Source organism: Eptesicus fuscus, chromosome 7 (genome assembly GCF_027574615.1).
Source record: "Eptesicus fuscus isolate TK198812 chromosome 7, DD_ASM_mEF_20220401, whole genome shotgun sequence".
NCBI lineage: Eukaryota > Metazoa > Chordata > Mammalia > Chiroptera > Vespertilionidae > Eptesicus > Eptesicus fuscus.
In genome coordinates this window covers 72,781,150-72,799,174 of record NC_072479.1, presented here as the reverse complement: position 1 = coordinate 72,799,174, position 18,025 = coordinate 72,781,150, and the positions used below count along the sequence as shown (strand labels likewise).

The 18,025-nt window shown below is 42.1% G+C and overlaps 2 protein-coding genes across 9 annotated transcripts in view; one reads left to right on the top strand and one right to left on the bottom strand.

Moving 5' to 3' along the window:
* The window catches only part of PPFIBP1 (PPFIA binding protein 1), a 164,327-nt gene that overhangs the window by 68,439 nt on the left and 77,863 nt on the right, over positions 1 to 18,025 (top strand). The window lies entirely within an intron of this gene.
* C7H12orf71 (chromosome 7 C12orf71 homolog) lies at positions 3,623 to 5,982 on the bottom strand. Its single transcript, XM_008140879.3, has 3 exons — positions 5,897 to 5,982; positions 4,527 to 5,068; positions 3,623 to 4,007 (listed from the first exon to the last, which is right to left on the bottom strand). The coding sequence occupies exons 2-3, from the start codon at positions 5,022 to 5,024 to the stop codon at positions 3,693 to 3,695; spliced, it is 813 nt and encodes a 270-aa protein (XP_008139101.2). The 5' UTR covers positions 5,025 to 5,068; positions 5,897 to 5,982; the 3' UTR covers positions 3,623 to 3,692.

Below are 18,025 nucleotides of genomic sequence, written 5' to 3'. Positions count from 1 at the left end.
CTGGGTATGTGCCCTGACAGGGAATCGAACCGTGATCTCCTAGTTCATAGGTTGATGCTCAACCACTTGCCACACCGGCCGGGCGGGACACTAGTTTTTAAAAAATATGTTTTTATTGATTTTTTAGAGAGAGGAAGGGAAAGGGAGAAAGATATAGAAACTCTGATGAGTGAGAACATCGATTGGTTGGCCTCCTGCACGCCCCTCACCAGGGATTGAGCCTGTAACCTGGAATGGAACTGGTAATCTCTTGGTGCATGGGTTGATGCTCTCAACCACTGAGCCACACCAGCTGGACTGGACACTGTTTTTGTGATAGGTAGACCTGGACCTGTGCATCCTCTTGAGCCATGAATTTTCATAGTGTATCCTTTAAGTCTGGAAAAATGGTTTGCCTCTGTTTTGCTGGTATGGTAGGATCACACACATTTTTTGTGTGTGTGTCACTGGGATTCTGCTGAATAAGAAATTGGCTTGGTATGGGGTGGTCTGTAAAATTTACATTAGCTTATTCCAATTCTGTGTTTGGTGAGAGCTGAATACTCCCTACCTTTACTTGGTAAGTTCTCACACTGTGTTTCTGGTTCATCTTATGGTGTTGTTATAGATTCTAGAATATGAATATTTAAGGCAGTATCTTGCTAATTCAAGCAGCTGAACTTATGGATTGAAAGGTTTAGCAGTTCACTTAAAGGATTGATTTTAGCTTTGAGGCTTGAGATAATGAATCCCAAAACTTATTGGTTAATTAGATTAGCATGTGCCTGGCAAGTACAATAGTTCTACAAGCAGCTTGAAGTTACACCAAAGATACTGTCTTTCTGTGACTACTTCCCATGCTCTTGATGTATAGAGGGCATCCTCCAGCCCCAGCCCCAGCCCCAGATCCAGCCCCATGTATGTGACATAAAGCAGTGAACCATTGGTCACAGTTGACATGCAGCTAATAGCTTCATAGCATATTTGACACCATAATGACTGAGGAGGCACTGAAATATTTCCTGTTTTTAAACACTTTGACTTGCTTTCTGAGAGGTAGCATGACAACTCCAAAGAATATTTAGTGTAAGGACTTGTAGAGTACATTGCTTGAATCACAGAAGTACGTTCCTACATGTCAAGCAGGTTTATGGAACACTGAAAAATGAACAGGGCTTACTTATTTAGTGTGGGCAATCTTTTAAAACCATTTCATTTTAATTGAGTTTTTCTTAGAGCTTTACTTAAAATGATACCAAAACTCTGGTTACATGTGCTGTGATGGTAGATGTCACCCATCTTTAGGCATATTGTGGTGTCTAAAGCAACATTAAGTCTCCATGTGTATTTGTTGAATTAAATTTTCAAATTAGTTGCTAAATTCCTCTAGTCTTAGGTTTCGTAGTCTGTAGTTCCCACCTCACTTGAGCTTTCACAGGCTGTCATTTTCTCTTCTTCCTGCCACCACCCTTCCCCCACCCCCAGCCTGGTCCTTGCTTTTAACACGGCTGGTCATATACTAGTAGAGGCGGAAAGACCTCTCTGTACCAGATACTGTGTTAGGATCTTGTAGCAAAAACAAACTAAGACCTGGTGCTTACCCTCAAGAGGTCAGAGTCTAGACCAAGGGAATTAATCATGTAGAGAAGTCTGAAAAGTACAATTCATGGTGTAGGGGTGGCAGAGTGGGGACTGGGGGACAGTTTAAGGAAAGGCATGGTCAACTTTATCTAGAAGGATCAGTCTTGGCTTCATAGCAACCCTAGAGTAGAGTCTTTAAGAACAGGTTCCCCTGGCAGTGGGGGACTTGGGGAATGTAATAGGGGAAATTCTCCAGGGAATGGAGAAAGTAGTCCCTATGTTTTGTGCATTGGCCCTTATGAGAAGCAAGAGTATCCTGTCGGGGAATTTGGTGAATGTAGATTTAAAAAAAATATATCTAGGAAAAGAAGAGAGCAAGGCATTCTGAATGCTGCTAGTCGTGGTGTACATGCTGCAGTTTGGGAAGGAGGTGCATAGGTTGGACCTGGAAGGAAGTGAATGAACATCTTGGAACAGGTATGGTAAAGGGACTCAAAATCTTGGTGAAGTCAAAGAGCAAGTGAAGGTGGAAGAGCCAGTCGAATAGAAAAATGTTCTCAGAGAGGTGGATACAATGAGGAGTCTGGCTTTGAAGAGACTCAGGGTGTGACCAGGAGCATATATTGCTAAGGAGGCCCTGTTCTTTGATCTCTTACCTCTCATGGGACTGTCTTTCCTTGGGGAATATCATCTCCACTGTCTCTCACATATAACCTGCCCAGGTCACATGCCTTACTTCCACACCATTTTATCCAGTGGCTTAAACTGGTCATATTTGCAACTCAAGGAAACTCTTATAGAAAACCTTTTAAATCAACCTTCCCATGTTGAATTGATTATTCTTGGGTACCCAGTGTGTACCTCATAAGACTATTCTCATCTATACCTCTTTATAGTCATGTGTTTGCATGGCTTTATCTCTTAAATGATAAGCCACTTGAACCCACAGTTTGAGTTTGTTTTTATTTTGTTTTGGGTAAGCCAGAAAAGTATCTGTCACTCCTGTGTGCTAAATATTTGTGGAAGGGAGGAAGGAAAAGAGGAAGGAATTGGATAAGGAAATTGAAATTGAGAGACGGAAGGAATTTGAGACTAAAGAATTATATACTTTACTACGTGAACTCTGAATATTATGTAGGAAGTAGCAAAAGCTGAAGAAGGAGAGTTTTGAGTAGCTGTGGGTGAATGAGGAGGATGGTAGTGGTATTAGGGAGGTGAGTTAAGAATAATAATGGGGAGAGGTCAGTGCAAGGAGGGGGAGTATGGACAGACTTATTCAAAGAAGGTGACATTTAGAGGAAAGTTTAATGACATATAAAGGAATTATCAGAGGGCACAGTGGAGAATGGGCTGGGAGAGGACTTGATTGAGTCAAGATCTGCCCAAACCCATAACTTTGAGTAAATACTGCTTCTATGTGGGAAATATTACAATGAGAATTGACTTTTAAATTCTTCCTCTTGGATGTCTCTTGGATGAAGACATCTGGGGAGAATGAATAATAGCAACAACAAGAATAAAAATATTTATGAAGTGCTTATATTATCTCATTTTTCTCACAACAACCCTATAAGATATGTATTATCATCTTTTCCATTTCATGGATGAGGAAAGTGTGGTTTAGAGTGGTTAAGTAGCATTCCCCATCCTCACATTCCTCCTAAATGGACCATTTATTATTATAGCCAAGGTGACGCATGCTAGAACCAGTGAGGTCCCCTAGGAGCATTAGAAGGACTGTCTGAACTCCTGAAACACTGCCAGTTGAAGCCCTTCCTGAGTGATCAAGTACCCACTGCCACTTGCTTGAACCCCAGAAGTTCAACCAAAACAATACTGCCAGGCTGGGAATCTGATGGGATATACTGCTACCTTCTGAAAACAGTGATCTGGGTTAATGATAAAATAGGGTAAAAATACAATAAGAGAAAAAGGACACCTTCATGTTAGAAGAATGATACTGCTTAAAATTCCCAGAGAATATATTTCAGTCTTCTAGATAGCATATATACTATTAGCCTGAGTCAAGTCAAGATGGTGAGCTGGAAGAGCAAGACATGGATTACAAGAATATGTGTTTTGTTTATTGGGGGTGGGGGGAGATGATTCATGGGGATTGTAGAATAGGGCAATTAAAAAGTTTTAAAACTTGGTGATATAGGGTATTCTCCTTCAATGGATTCTTGAGGTTGGATTTTCTTGCTTCTGTGACAGAGTCTTTTCCTTCGTGTCAGCTTATGGGGGTTCTTGGGGGCCTTCTTGGGATGCTCTCTTCCCCAAAATGAGGAGAGGACTCGCTGCCTCAGCCAGCGGAAGACCCACCTGAAGTTGAGCAAGGAGAGGGGTGGTGTACTAGAATGAGTATCCTCCTCCTTCGGCTTATCTGACGAGATTGAGCAGGTCTCTGTAGTACTTGTTCTTTGTCTGCCAGTTGCTTGTCTTATTGTCTGCCAAGGAAATGAGTGATGAGTGAGATATGTGCAACCTGGACAACATGGGGTCCATAATTACCCATTCATGGAACTCAAGTCCTTTTACCAAAAATAACCCAATTGTAAATGCAAAGTTTCCATACTCAATACAGACACTCACACTTTTTGAGGATCCTGATTTTAGGCTTTTCTTTACTTTCCTATCCTCTTCTCTCCCTCAGTGGTCCTTGGTATTTTCCCTTCAACTCCACCCTGACCCTTTTCCTTGATGTTATCCTTCTTTCACTCCCAGCCACGTCAGACACCCAGAGGCTCCGCCCTGCTTCATAGCAGGTAGCAATGTTCCCTGCATTCCACCCAGGCCCCTCCACCAGGCCTGCCCCCTGCTTGCCTCTGAGGCATCACTGTGCTCACCTCAGCAAGTTCATGTTCCTGACACTTTGGAGGAATCTGTGGATACTGGGTGGCATCATTTTCTGGTGGGTCGAACGTGGGCAAATCTTGAAGACAAGTATCAGGTTCTTGATGACTGACCTGAGCCACATCTGGAGGGGTGCTGCTGGACAGCTGGAAATCTTCCTTTTGAGCAGATTCAGGGAATACAGGCTCATCATCTTCGTCATCTTTCTGATTTTCTAGAAATTTCTCAAGCCTTTGCACCAGCCCATCCAGTTTGCTGAGAGTCAGTTTTGTCTTCTCTTCAGGATATTTGTCTATCCACTGGTTGTCTCCATATAGATCCCAATTAATGATTGAGTCTGAATGGTTACCGCCATCCCAGGCCAGGGTGATGCCGAGTTTGCCAAACTGCTCTGTGCTGTCCTGAATTTGGTCTTGTCTCTCCAGGAGTCTCCCTATACTTTCAGGAGGGACAAAATGGATTGAGGGATTGTTGGAAGATGTATCTTCACAGGAGGTTGTATTCTCATTGGAGAAGGTGTCCTCATTGGGGTAGTAGCCCACAGAGAGGCTCAGGTTTGATTCGGAGTCCTCAGTGTCAGCACAGTTGCTGCAGGAGAGTGAGTCTGCCATGGAGTTCAAGGGCTCAAATATTAGGTCTCCCTCATCTCAGGAATCTTCAAAATAAAGCAAAAACAGATGAGATTGATAAGCAGTAACATTATCTATTCATTTTTCTATTTGGAACTACTCCTCTACGGTTCATCCTATTTTGCAGTCTCCAATGAAAGGCAAAAGAGGCAGCCCTCTCCCTTTAAAAATCTCTTTCTTTGTATAACAATTCCTTCTACTAAGCATCTTCACCTGTTGCCCCACATCATCGTACTACAGTTGAAAGAACTTACGAAAGAAAAAATACCATTGTACAAAATATGAAAATAAATATGCCTGTGATCCTTTGATCCAGAGATAATGGTGACCATTATAAAGACATTTTGGTGGATTTCCTTGTAATCTTTTTCTTTCCATATGTACACATATTTATACATATACATTCCCCCATTCACATACATATGTGGGCATGATGTCACATCAGTTGAAACTGAAATTATTTTATGGCATAAAATAATTTCTGTTTTTTTCTATCCTGTCACTTTTAACCACTTTCTCATTAATGACCCTTAGCTGGTGGTTATTGTTTTAATAAATAAATTTATATTAAACCCTATTGTCAGTAAATTTTTGTCTCTCTTTATATTCCTATATGTGGGTTTAATGGATCAAAGTTCACAAACATATTAAAGGCATCAGATAGTTGATACTAAATTGCTTTCCAGAAAAGTTATAGCCATTTAGACACCCATCCTCCCACCATCTGATGGCACTTTTTGGTCCAGCTTTTTCTATGATGTCCCAATAAGTAAGTGGGGGGAGCGAGGGAGGAGGACACACAACACACACACACACACGCGTGCACACACACACACACACACACACACACGCACATTGCAGACTCTGCCATTTTCTGCTGTGGTGGCTGCCCATGTGAAAGAGGTGCTACCAACTTAGCCCTAAACTGAGGATGTTCAAAATCCTTCAGATGCTGGTCTCAGTGGCTGGAAGTTCAACTGCCCGAAGTCTGTGTTCTGGGACTGTTGGTTACCATGGCAACACAAGGGCCCAAGTCGGAGAAGTGGCAGGAGCACAGGAGCGAGCCCTTGCTTCTAAAATATTCTGTAACCATACCGTCCTGGGCTAACGAGGATCCCTCTCGAGGGCAGAAGGATGGTTACTTCTGCGATGGTGGTTGCTTCCCTCTTGTCATGTGCACGTCTAAGTGCTTCCTATTCTAATGTCATTCAGAGCCTGTTGGTGAGATGGACATGTTATCGCACAGAGAGGTGAGTGCAGCAGCAGAACTTAAAAATAACGATGTGGAAGAACAAAAGGAGGCGCCTCGTGCAGCCGTGGTTGAGATTGAGGGGTCGGGAAAAGCCCGCTGAGGACATGGCTTCTCATGTATGTAGGAGGGAAGAAGTTAGTGAGGTGTAAAGCAGGGGTGTGGGAGAGGGCCTTTCAGGCAGAGGGGAGGGCACGAGCAGGGGCACCGTGTGGAGAGATCAAGCAGGGGTCGGTGAGATCATGGAAGGCCCCCTCCCTCCCATTTAGGGAACCTGGATTTTATCCTGAAGCCTATACTTGGATGGTAGTGTTCATTTACCAGGCCCTCTTCCAGGCAATTCAAAGTACATAGAAATACTGGACATGGTTAAAACAAACAAAACTTCCAGGGGACGTGGCAGCATGAATGTTATTGCTTGGCTTTAATGAGAAGGGAATCAGTAAGTTTGCACTGGGTTGAGGGGAATGGGGGGAATGGGAGGAGAGGAAGTAGGAACAGTGCATATAGACTATACTTTAGGGGTGTCTGAATGAGAAAGTGAGAGGAGGGTGCAGACTTGAGGTTCAGTTCCGCACCCACCCTCCAAATAAAAAAGAGGTAAGAATTCAATACGGGGAAGAGTTCAAAATATAAAACTTGGCTGCTTTGTTTGGAGAAACTAAGGGTGGGATCCACGGCATAGGCTGACGGGTTAGTTTTAATAAAAGGAATATGTTGTTCCATAATATTAGAAGGGAAAAAATGAAGATGAATATGGAAAAATTTGGAGGAATGCATTGTTAAGTACCACATTTTATTTGAGTTTTTCAGCTAGTCTTCTGCCTTACTCCTGAGGTTAAATCTGCTTCTTCTTCTTTTTTTTAAACATTAATTCTGTTAACTGGATCTCTGTTCTTATTCTCCTTGCTCCCAACATTATCTTGACAGCCTCTTCAGTAACGTGAAGTGTCTTGGTTCTTCTAGAATTGCTTTTCCTTGTCTTCTTCTTGCTCTGGGCATCCCTGCTGCTCACCAAGCCCTCCCACCTCCCAGGCTGCCCTTCCCTTCCAATGGCTTCATGACATTATCTGGGGATTGGTCAGATCATGGCTCCTCAGTGATCCAGTCTGGTCACTTTGCCTTCAATGCTATGGTGTTCTCAGTGGGTACTTCATGGCGGAGATAGTGAATCTTTCACTCTCTGTTTCCAAATACGTGATTCTGAAGACAAATGTGAGTTCTTCTGTAGGGTTGAAGGCTCTCAGTTGCATAGATTAAACCCAAAGAACCTTTTCTACGAGCAGTGACCATGGCCAATGTCGTTATAGCAACCTCCAGTCTAGTCTAAACTGTGAGGCTATGGGAGATTGTTTCTAGGTCGATTCAGTTATTTTCAGGAAGGGAGTAGGGCATCGACTCAGAGTTTCCTAGGGACAGAGTGCATATGTACTTTGAAAAAGCATATTCTTAACATTGCGTAGATTTGCTTTTGGTTGTTTTTGAATTTTCAAGTTTCGAGTAGCATTAAAAGAAACCATAAGGTTTTTATATTTATCAAAAAGAGGTTTGGCTTTAAACACACACACACACATACACCAAGAAACACTGGTCTGACTTAAAAGAACCTCAATTCATTGGAATCTATCGGTTGCTTAAGATCTTTTCCAAATATTTTTCTCTGTCTCTATTTCCATTAAACAAGAACTTGGGTATGACTCTCAGGTTTGTCACTGTTGTACGGGTTTAACTTTGTAGATTGTATTAACTAAGAGTATTTTAGGTGACTCTGTTTCAGGAGTTATGATGGCATGATCTAAGAAATAGAGTTGGAGCTGGGGAGAAATCATCTCTACTACCCAACAGAGGCTGCTTGGCACGTAGCCACAGACTGCTCACCACCCTCATGAGTGGTTGGAGACCTGGACTAATCCCCGGGGGTGTAAGTCAGGAGCAACATATTCTCTGGCATTTGTGGTGCACTTACTACATGCCAGGTCCTGTCCTAAGCACTTTACATGTGTTTGTTTATGTTTTACAGCAACCCAGTCAATTATCATTATTTGCTCTGTTTTAACGAAGAAGGAACCAATGTATAACCTGCCCACCATCCCAGATCATAATCTCTACAGCCTGGATTCAAATGTAGGCAGTCTGTCTCCAGAGACCCTATTCTTATCCTCTACACCAGGGGTCCTCAAACTTTTTAAACAGGGGCCCAGTTCACTGTCCCTCAGACCATTGGAGGGCCGGACTATAGTTTAAAAAAAACTATGACAAATTCCTATGCACACTGCACATATCTTATTTTGAAGTAAAAAAACAAAATGGCAAAAACACCCGCATGTGGCCCGCGGGCCGTAGTTTGAGGACGCCTGCTACCCAGTCCTGTCTTTCCAGAGTCTGACTGCTTACCTCCTCCCTGAAAGATTCCTGGGAGAGTTGACCCAGTCCAAAATCAAACCTGCATTCTGATTTCTTGAAAAGAAACTCTGTTGAGTAAAACAGCATGTTCTAAAATACCTGTAAGAGGTGGTACACAGGACTGGCCCGAAACAATGGCGTCCACATTTGGGGCAGACTCGAATGAGATTTAAAGTAAGTATTCAGCTTTCTCTTTGGCCTAATGAGATCTGGGTCCCTCTGCTGTAGCTTTCCATAGAAACTGTGCCTGCCTTCCAGAATGCTGGGAGCCTAGGGAAGAACTCAGAAGTAGCTCTCTTTCCCTGCAGCTAGGGTGAAGGTGTATGTGGTTCTGGTACCCATTGAAATAGAACACTTTGAAATAAATATAAACATTTAAGTAGGAAAAAATTATTTCCTACCTAAACTACTAAAGTTTACAGTTATCTGGACGATAAAAGAGCTTCAAATGGGGGCAGCCTCAGAGAAAACTTGGTATTTTAAAAATTTATTTATACCATTTCTCTCTCTCCCTCCCTCCCTCCCTCCCTCCCTCCCTCCCTCCCTCCCTTTCTCTCTCTCTCTCTCTCTCTCTCTCCATCGCGCTCTCTCTCTCTCTCTCTCTCTCTCTCTCTCTCTCTCTATATATATATATATATATATGTATATATATATATATACTGTATGCACACACATACATCTATAATAATAAAAACGTAATATGCTAATTAAACCGGACAGCCGAACGACCTTCCAGATGAAGCCACGGTGGCAGGGGCTGAGGGCACAGGCAGTTAGGGGCGATCAGGCAGACAGGCCAGCAGTTAGGGGTGATCAGGCAGGCAGGCAGGCAGAGAGGTTAGGGGCGATCAGGTAGGCAGGCGAGTGGTTAGGGGTGATGAGGCAGGCAGGCAGAGTGGTTAGGGGCGATCAGGCAGGCAGGCAGGCGAGCGATTAGGAGCCAGCTGTCCCAGATTGTGAGAGGGATGTCCGACTGCTGGTTTAGGCCCGATCCCGCCTAATCTGACTGGGATAGGGCCTAAACTGGCAGTCAGACATCCCTGGAGGGGTCCCAGATTGCAAGAGGGTGCAGACCGGGCTGAGAGACCACCCCTTAAAGAAATTAACACAAGTGGTATTGTTAATGAAAACCCCAACCCCCTGATCTGTTATTAGAGGTGAAAGCTAAGCTGTGTTTCAGAACTGACTACACTCTCTTCAGCATGGCATCCTAAGGGTGATGCGTGTCATTGTTTCTTCCAGAAAAAATACCCGAGTGAACCAATTTATATCAGACTATTAATAGCGATTATCCTTTTTATTTTGGAGAAAAAATAGACATTTCAGGGACTTTAACTTATTTGAATTGCATATTTTAAATGAAATACATAATATGTATATTATTTCCTACCTAAACTACTAAAATCTACTTTTTCTCCAGAATAAAAAGGATAATCGCTATTAATAGTTCGATATAGATTGGTTCACTCAGGTATTTTTCCTGGAAGAAACAATGACACTCATCACCCTTAGGATGCCATGCTGAAGAGAGTATAGTCAGTTCTGAAACACAGCTTAGCTTTCACCTCTAATAACAGATCAGGGGGTTGGGGTGTTCATTAGCAATACCACTTGTGTTAATTTCTTTAAGGCCTTAATTTGATTTGCTGGTCTAGCTTCTCTTGGATCACAGTTAGATTATCTAAATAGTATAAGCTGGCTCATCATACCTTTTCTCTGGAAGCAAAATCATCCATAATAAAGCCTCTTGAGATTTTAAAATGACAGTATGTGATGAATTTACAATGTTTTAGGCCCAAAGCCAGTAATAATGGTAACTTTAAAATTTGGACCACTTCCTAAAGTCCATCTGAGTTGATGGCATTTGGGACTTAAATATATAGAGTAGGAAGCTTATAATTTAGAAGCTGCCATTTTGGTTAATTTTATGTGTTAATCTGACTGGGCCACAGGGTACCCAGATATTTATTTGGTGAAACCTTTTTCTGGGTGTGTCTGGGAGGGTGTTTCTGGATGAGATGGACATTTGAATTGTTAGTCTGAGTAAAGCAGATGGCCCTCCCCAGTGTGTGTGGGGGGCATCGTCCAATCCTTTGAAGACCTGAAGAGAACAAAAAACGAAGGGAGACTTTCCCTCCGTCTGACTGTTTTGAGCTGGGACATTGGTCTGCTCTTATCTTTGTACTCAGACTGGATCTGACATCGTCAGCTCTCCTGGTTCTTGGGACTCTGGACTTGGGCTGGAACTTACATTATCAGTTTTCCTGGTTCTCCGGCCTTTGGATTCTCACTAGAGAAATACCATTGGCCCTCCCAGGTCTCTAGCTTGCCGAGGGCAGCTCTTGAGACTCTTCAGCCCCCATGACCATGTAAGCCAGTTTCTTATAGTAAACCTATTTTTTTAAATTAGTGTGTGTGTGTGTGTGTATGTGTGTGTATTTATATATATGTGTGTATATACATATACATATTTGCACTATTGGTTCTGTTTCTCTGGAGAACTCAGACTAAAATAGCTACGTATTCTTCATTTTTTGAAATAATGAAATATTTTTAACCATACAAAAAGAAACATCCTGGACCCCATGATATGATGCCCTGAGGACACAACATCATTTCTGTGGTAGTCTTGCCAAAAATGCATATTTTTCTCCTAATAATGAGACAAACCCCAATTGTGAGACCTTCAACAAAGTAACTGTCAAGTGTCAAGGTCATAAGAGACAAGGAAAGACTGAGAAAGTGTCACAGACTGCAGGAGGCTAAGGAGAAACAGCCACCTAATGCACTGGGGATTCTAGATGGGATCATAGAGTATATAAAGGACATTGGTGTAAAACCTGGGGAGATCACAATATGTTTATTTTAGTTAATAATATTATACTAGAGTTAATTTCCTGGTCTGATTATTTTTGTGTTAAGATGCTAACATTAAGGTGAGGGATTGTGTTTGCAACTTCTCTGTATGTCTAAAATTAGGTCAAAATTTAAAAAAATTTAAATATGTAAGTAGAGTAAATGATGCAGCAAAAACCTATATACTTATAGCTCATTTTGGTCAGGTTTGCCATAGTTGATCCATTACTTCTTTGAAAAGAAATACATCATCCTACATAATGATTTATGCCCCCTTGTGTTCCTTCCCTGATTCCCTTCTTTCCCCACTTCTGCCATGATCACTATTCTGAAAATGCTATTTATCTCCTGCAGGCTTTAACCCTTTGCACTCGCTTGCTTTTTTCTCGATTCCTTTATTCTACTCGGGATTTAATTTTTTAAATACCCCAGATTTTACAAAGCGCGGCAGTAGAATAAAAAACTGGAGTTTCTTTTCATACAAACTTATTTATTTGTTTTTTTTTATATTTCATATTATTGATACATTCAAAGAGTAATTTTAATCTCTACATCCGAGTGCAAAAGGTTAATGGCATTTCAGTTTATTACTAGTAGAGGCAGATGGGATGATGTCCTAGCATCAAGATTTACAAATAAATATATTGTCTTACCTTTGAAGACAAAAACCAATGTAAAGATGAATTTACTTCAGACCACTGCACTGGACACTTAAAATGGTTAAGATGGTAACTTTTGTTATGTTTATTTTACCACAATTAAAAAAAAAAAAAACTTGGGGGGGAGAACAATGTAAACAGACTATAAGGGACACTCTTTAGAAAAGAGGAAGTCCCTTATTCTCATAGCTTGTTTTGTTTTATAAGAATTATTGTGACAAGGTCATCGTTTTTCCCCACCCAGATTCCTAGCTGAAGTATTTACGGTGTTTATTTTGGGGGGTGGGAGAGGATGGGTGGAGTTTCCTATGCTCTATTTATATGTCCATTCCCAAACAGACAAGACCTTATCGAAGCTCATGGATTTCATTAGAGGAGGAGGATGGTGAAGTAGTGTTGTGGCGTATGCAAAGTTCAGTGTTATCGGGCCTCTGCTAGGTGCTTTCACACGGTGGATCATTCAATCTTCATGACAAGCCTCTGAGTGGTGTATTTTCACCCCAGGCTTATTGTGCAGTTCAGATCTGCCTCCAGAGCCAGAGGCCCGAGCCGCTGCCAAGAACTGGCCTCAGCGGGTTATACCTCAAGGGTTGGTATGATTAGCCAACAATGACAGTAGATGGGAACTATAGGTCTCCTTTTACACAACTTCACCTCCTAGTATGGCCATGAAAGCAATTCACTGGGCAAATTCTGCCGCACATACAAGCATTTAATGGCAAGCAGGCCTAAAAACATCGAACAGCCTTGTTTTGTAAGCTCCAGAACTGTGCTGTCTTGCAGGGTAGCCCACTAGCCACATGTAGCAGTTATATTTTAAAATGAAATTAAAAATTTATTTTTTCTGTCACTCTAGCCCCATTTTGAATGCGCAATGACCAGCTGTAACTAGTGGCTACCTTATTGCATAAGGCAAACAAAATGTTTTCACCATCGCAGAAGGTTCTGTTGGACAGAGTTGCCCTGGGGTTCCCTATGCTCTGTCCTTTTGTGAATTTGGGTAACACTCTGAACAAAAGGAAGTTTCATTAGAGGCAGATGGGACGATATTCTAGCATCAAGATTTAGCTAACTTACTTGTCAGGATCAGGTGACAATATTTCATCCAAAGCATCTTAAAACAGCTAACCCAATGGGAGAAAATAAGAATAGGAGGTAGCCTACAGTGTTTTCCTTATATTCTAGAAAATCAGAAAGATGGTATCTGAAGTACAAACGAGGGATGAGTGTGAATAGGAGCAGGAAATGTGAGTGCCTATTATAAATAATAATTCAATTCAATTAGAAGGGAACTAGAAGAAAAGCAGAATGGGAATAGGTGAGTCTAGGGTGGGTGTTTTTCTGCATCTCTCTGGCCATTTATCCTTGGCCATTACAGAGTCTCCCCCCCTCCCCCGACACTATCTGTGGACCAAAACCTCCCACCCCTATTCCCCCTCCCACTTTTAAATTATTTACCAATTCAGTGCTTTACATTTCTCTCCAACCTTTCCTTAGCACAGACAAAGCTTTCTCTCCACGGGCCTGAGGCTAAGTAAAATTGAGCTACAGGAAGTTCCCCACCTCTGGCTCGGATCTCCCCCAGCATCTGTGAATGGATGCTCTTGTGTGCCTGCACAATGGTCTCCATTCAATTATGAACCACTTGTGCACGTCGTCTTTTGGAAGATAGTTTGTTACCCAGAATGCATTTGTGGTGGCCTCCTCATTTAGGAACTGGTTAATGAAAATGACATTGGTTAAGGAAAATGACATTGGCTAATGAAAACTATAGGAAATGATCACAGCCTTTTCAAATATTTTGAGGATAAACATAACTTTGTTTAAATTACAAAAAAACAATACTGGGTATTATGGAAAATTAGAAGATACAAGACAAAAAGAAGAAATATTTTAAACAAAGACTAAACTTTAGGTGTAGAAATCAGATGACTGGCTGCCCGGAGCTAGCGGTGGGGACGCGGTCACTGCTGCAGAGGGACCGAGGGGACAGCCATAATCTCTACCAGCTCTGTCCAATAAGAATGCTAATTGAGCCACAAATGCAAGCCAGTGCCTTTTAATTTTCTAATTTTGGTGGTGGTTACCCGACTGTGTACAATTACCAGAACTCATTGACTTGTACACCTAAAAAGGGTGACATTTACCATGTTAGGTATAGTCAATTTAAACAAACAAACAAACAAACACAGATTTCTGCTAGCCAGAATGAGCTAATATAGGTTCTTCCCATGAACATTTATTAAAATTATCCCCTTAAAATGAATCTCAGAATAGAATTTGGCAGTTTAAAAAAGTCAAAAGTAAGAGCTAATAATTTTTATAGACTTTTTAGGTGTGTGAGTGTTTGTGTGTCTGTTTTTCCCACACAGCTTAGTTTAGAAAGGACTGGTGAAAATTTAATTAGTGCAATTTTTTAAAAAGGTTTTGCATGTGTTTGACAAGATAAAGATGAGCACAAATTGTTTTGAGGAAGGACCCAATCAATGCTAATTCTAGGAAAGAGCTTGTCACTTCTGTCTCATAACCACTTCTCTTGCAATAGCATTAAAAGTCACTTGTCTCAGACTTCCTTCTGCTTATGATACATAGCATGCTTTGTAGTAACTATTTTGACAGTAGATCTGACTAGCTGTAGGCATTTTTTGGGGTGTGTATGGGGGGATGGAGCGCATACCTTCTTGATAGGAGGAGGTTGAAGAGCAGTTGGTTGTGGGAGAGTAAGTTTAACTTTCAGAACTAAAGCCAGGAGGTATTTTTGGTTGTGGAACAATGTGTCACGGGTTATAAATAATGCCATTTGCCACTTGACAGATATTTTGGTGTTTTCTTTTTACACCTAAAAAAATCCATGTTTACATTTTGTCAACATTGACCATACAAATGGATAAGTCTAGGAGACATAGGTGGAAAAAATAACTTCTAAATAGTCTTAAAGCCCAAATTCCCAGACTGAATATTAAAAAGGTAAAATTCCTTGGGGTCGGAAAACCAATCCCATAAGTGTAGGCTGGGAAGACACACTGATAGGAGATTATTCCACACCATTCGAGAGGACCGAGTGTGGTGTCCTGGTTTGGAACCCGACAAGCTGCGGAATACATTAAAGAAGTAGGCCCCAGGTTAAGAAGAAGGTAAGCTCTTCTCCTTTTGTTTCTTCTTAGTTCAGGGCTTAGCTCAGTATCCTGTGCTCAAGAAGCAGTTAATCTAGGTCTGCCCCTTTCAAGATGAATTTCATCTACCTCAGAGGTGATCAGATTTCAATGTGCCTTGAAAATGTAGGTCCCTGTCCCCAGAAATTTCTAGTTGAATAGATAGAAATGGGGCCTACAATCTGCACCCTCAACCTGCCCTTGCTGGTAGACGCCTCCTTGGGAAACACTGATTTAGAACAACCAGTTAGATGTTTATGAGGTTTTCTCTATTATCAGACACTATGGTGAATTCAAATAAAAGGCAGGGTTCCTGTTGGGAACATGCTCACGCAGCTCACAGCACGAGGCAGGCTTCTTCAGTGGGACAGTTGGTATGAAGTGAAGGAGCTCAGAGCCCAAGGGCCATGCCACCAACAAGTGACACAAGGGTATTGGGTTGGATTCAATTTAGTGGAGACGGAACTGGGTGTCTGGGCACTTTGAGGGGGGAGGTAGTTAGTGTGAGATCCAAGAGGGGGGATGGCATCACCTGGGGGAGGAGCTTTATTTTGATATCGGCTGCAGTTTTGAACACCAAGGAACTTTTAACAGGCAAAAAGAAACATGGAAATTAGCAAGTAGACGTGAAGGAAATCTCATTGTCAGTGGTTCTTGAACTTGAGCGTGCCCTAGAATCTCCTGGAGGACTTGTTCAAGCACAGACTGCTGAGTCCCACCCTCAGAGCTTCCCATTCAGTAGGTCTGGGATGGGGCCTGAGAATTTCCATGTCTAACAAGTTCTCATGTTCTGCTGATGCTGCTTGGTCTGGGGATCATGCTGTGAGACTCACAGCGCTTAATGAATGTATAAACAATCTGTAAGTGAGGATAGGAACAGATTGTGGGAGCAAGATGGAGAAGGGGATGGTCATCCAGGTGTTATGTGACCTACAACTCCTATCACATGGACTTATCTTTTTCCCCTTTTCTTCTGAGATTTATTTACTTTTAGGGCAACTGGTCCAACCAAGAATGTTCTGGGGGTGGGGACAGGAATGTGGTCATGGAGAATAATTTGAGAACTGCAAATCTTATATTTAGCATGTGCTTTTAAAACTCTGTTCATAATTGTATTTCTCAGATTTTATAAGGAAAAATGTAAGAAAGGTATTTCATATTTTAGAACTGACTTTTACCCTAAGGCATATTAACCCACTGCTCTACGGAAGTCTCCACTCTAAAAGTGAACTCATGACCATAACCCCTCAAACTTGCTCCTCCTCCAGTGCTCTTTATAAACAGCATCATCATTGGCCCAATTTTTCGTGGCACAGAGTGGGCGTCTTCCTGGACATCATTCCTTCTCTCTCACACGTTCTCCGCGCACCTGGTCATTCACAAAACCCAGCCAGTTCCTTCTTCTAATACACCCTGTCTACTTTGCCCCCATCATTTTGTCTGCCCACCAATTCTCACCTGGACCTTCCCCCATCTTCTCTGGCTTCCTTCTGATTCCTCACCTATGTAGGAGCCAGAAGGATTTTTTTTTTTAAGAAACACAAACCCTATATCAGGTCACCCTTGTGCTTAAGACCCTTCAGTGACAGCCCTGAATAATCTTTCGATTCTCAAAATGGCCCTCATGGTTTTGTCAGGTTCAAAACCAGGGTGGCATGGTCCCTGCCAACATCTCCTTCTCTGTTCTTTAAACTCCTGTCCCAGTCACTGTTTCACTGCTTGAACTAAACACATGTAAAACCATGCTCTTTGCTGAGGTGATGCTAGACCTCTGTTCCACGGAGAAGCAGGGGAGAGTGGTGTGGTCCTTAGGGAGCGTTTGTGTGATTAGAAGACGGCGGCCCTGCAGGCAGATGTGGCCCTTGCGCTAGGACAGGCTGGGTCTCAGCCTCCACTTGCCAGGGCAGGGCACCCTGTGTGGGACACAACCTGCTTAGCCAGAATGGTGACCCTCACTCGAGGTGTCACTTGGTTTTTCTCCAAATGAAAATAGGTCTGTTTGTCCTATTTAGAAGCAGAGCCCTGGACAATGTTTTGAAATCCCCGGTAGCCTGCTGATGTAGTAATCATTGTAAATATAAAAAGGCTTCTACCATGAAGCTGTACAAATTGGTTTTTGCGTGACTGGGATATCCTGGATGTGTCTTTCCAAGCCAGCATGTTGCTTGAAAACATATCTGTGCTGCTCTTGTACTAGCCCTTCTCACAGCTGAAGATTAGGAGTAATTTACAACCTAGAATGTGTTTAAATGCTAGCCTGTAAGTTTGGAACTGAATATTTAAAGCCAACAGACTACCGTGGTTTTAGGATGTGGAGGAGGGCCTCCATCTCGTTGGAGTGGCATGACATTCTTTCATCTGACATGTTTGCTCTTGTGAAAATGACTTGAAGTATGTGAGACCTGGCAGGAGAAGAAATGGGAGGAGACCTAATTCTTGGTAGGCATGAGTCATCTTATAAAAATTTAAATCGAGCATTTTATTAAGCACTTTCATTGTCGGTACAAAACTATTCATCAGTCCTAGATTGCTTTGATGTACATGTTCTATATCCACATATCCTCTGCCAGGATCCTAGCATAAATCTCTCCCTGAGCAAACACTGAATAAATACCATTATGATAATTTTGCCTTTGATTTCTTGTTTTTCAGCTCAGTGTTGAA

Bases quoted from the DNA above. Each gene is read 5' to 3' on its own strand.
- C7H12orf71 (XM_008140879.3), bottom strand. From the start codon at position 5,024: ATGGCAGACTCACTCTCCTGCAGCAACTGTGCTGACACTGAGGACTCC. The intron at 4,008-4,526 runs GTCAGTCATCAA...TTTCCTTGGCAG, and splicing joins CCCCTCCAGATGTGGCTCAG to ACAATAAGACAAGCAACTGG.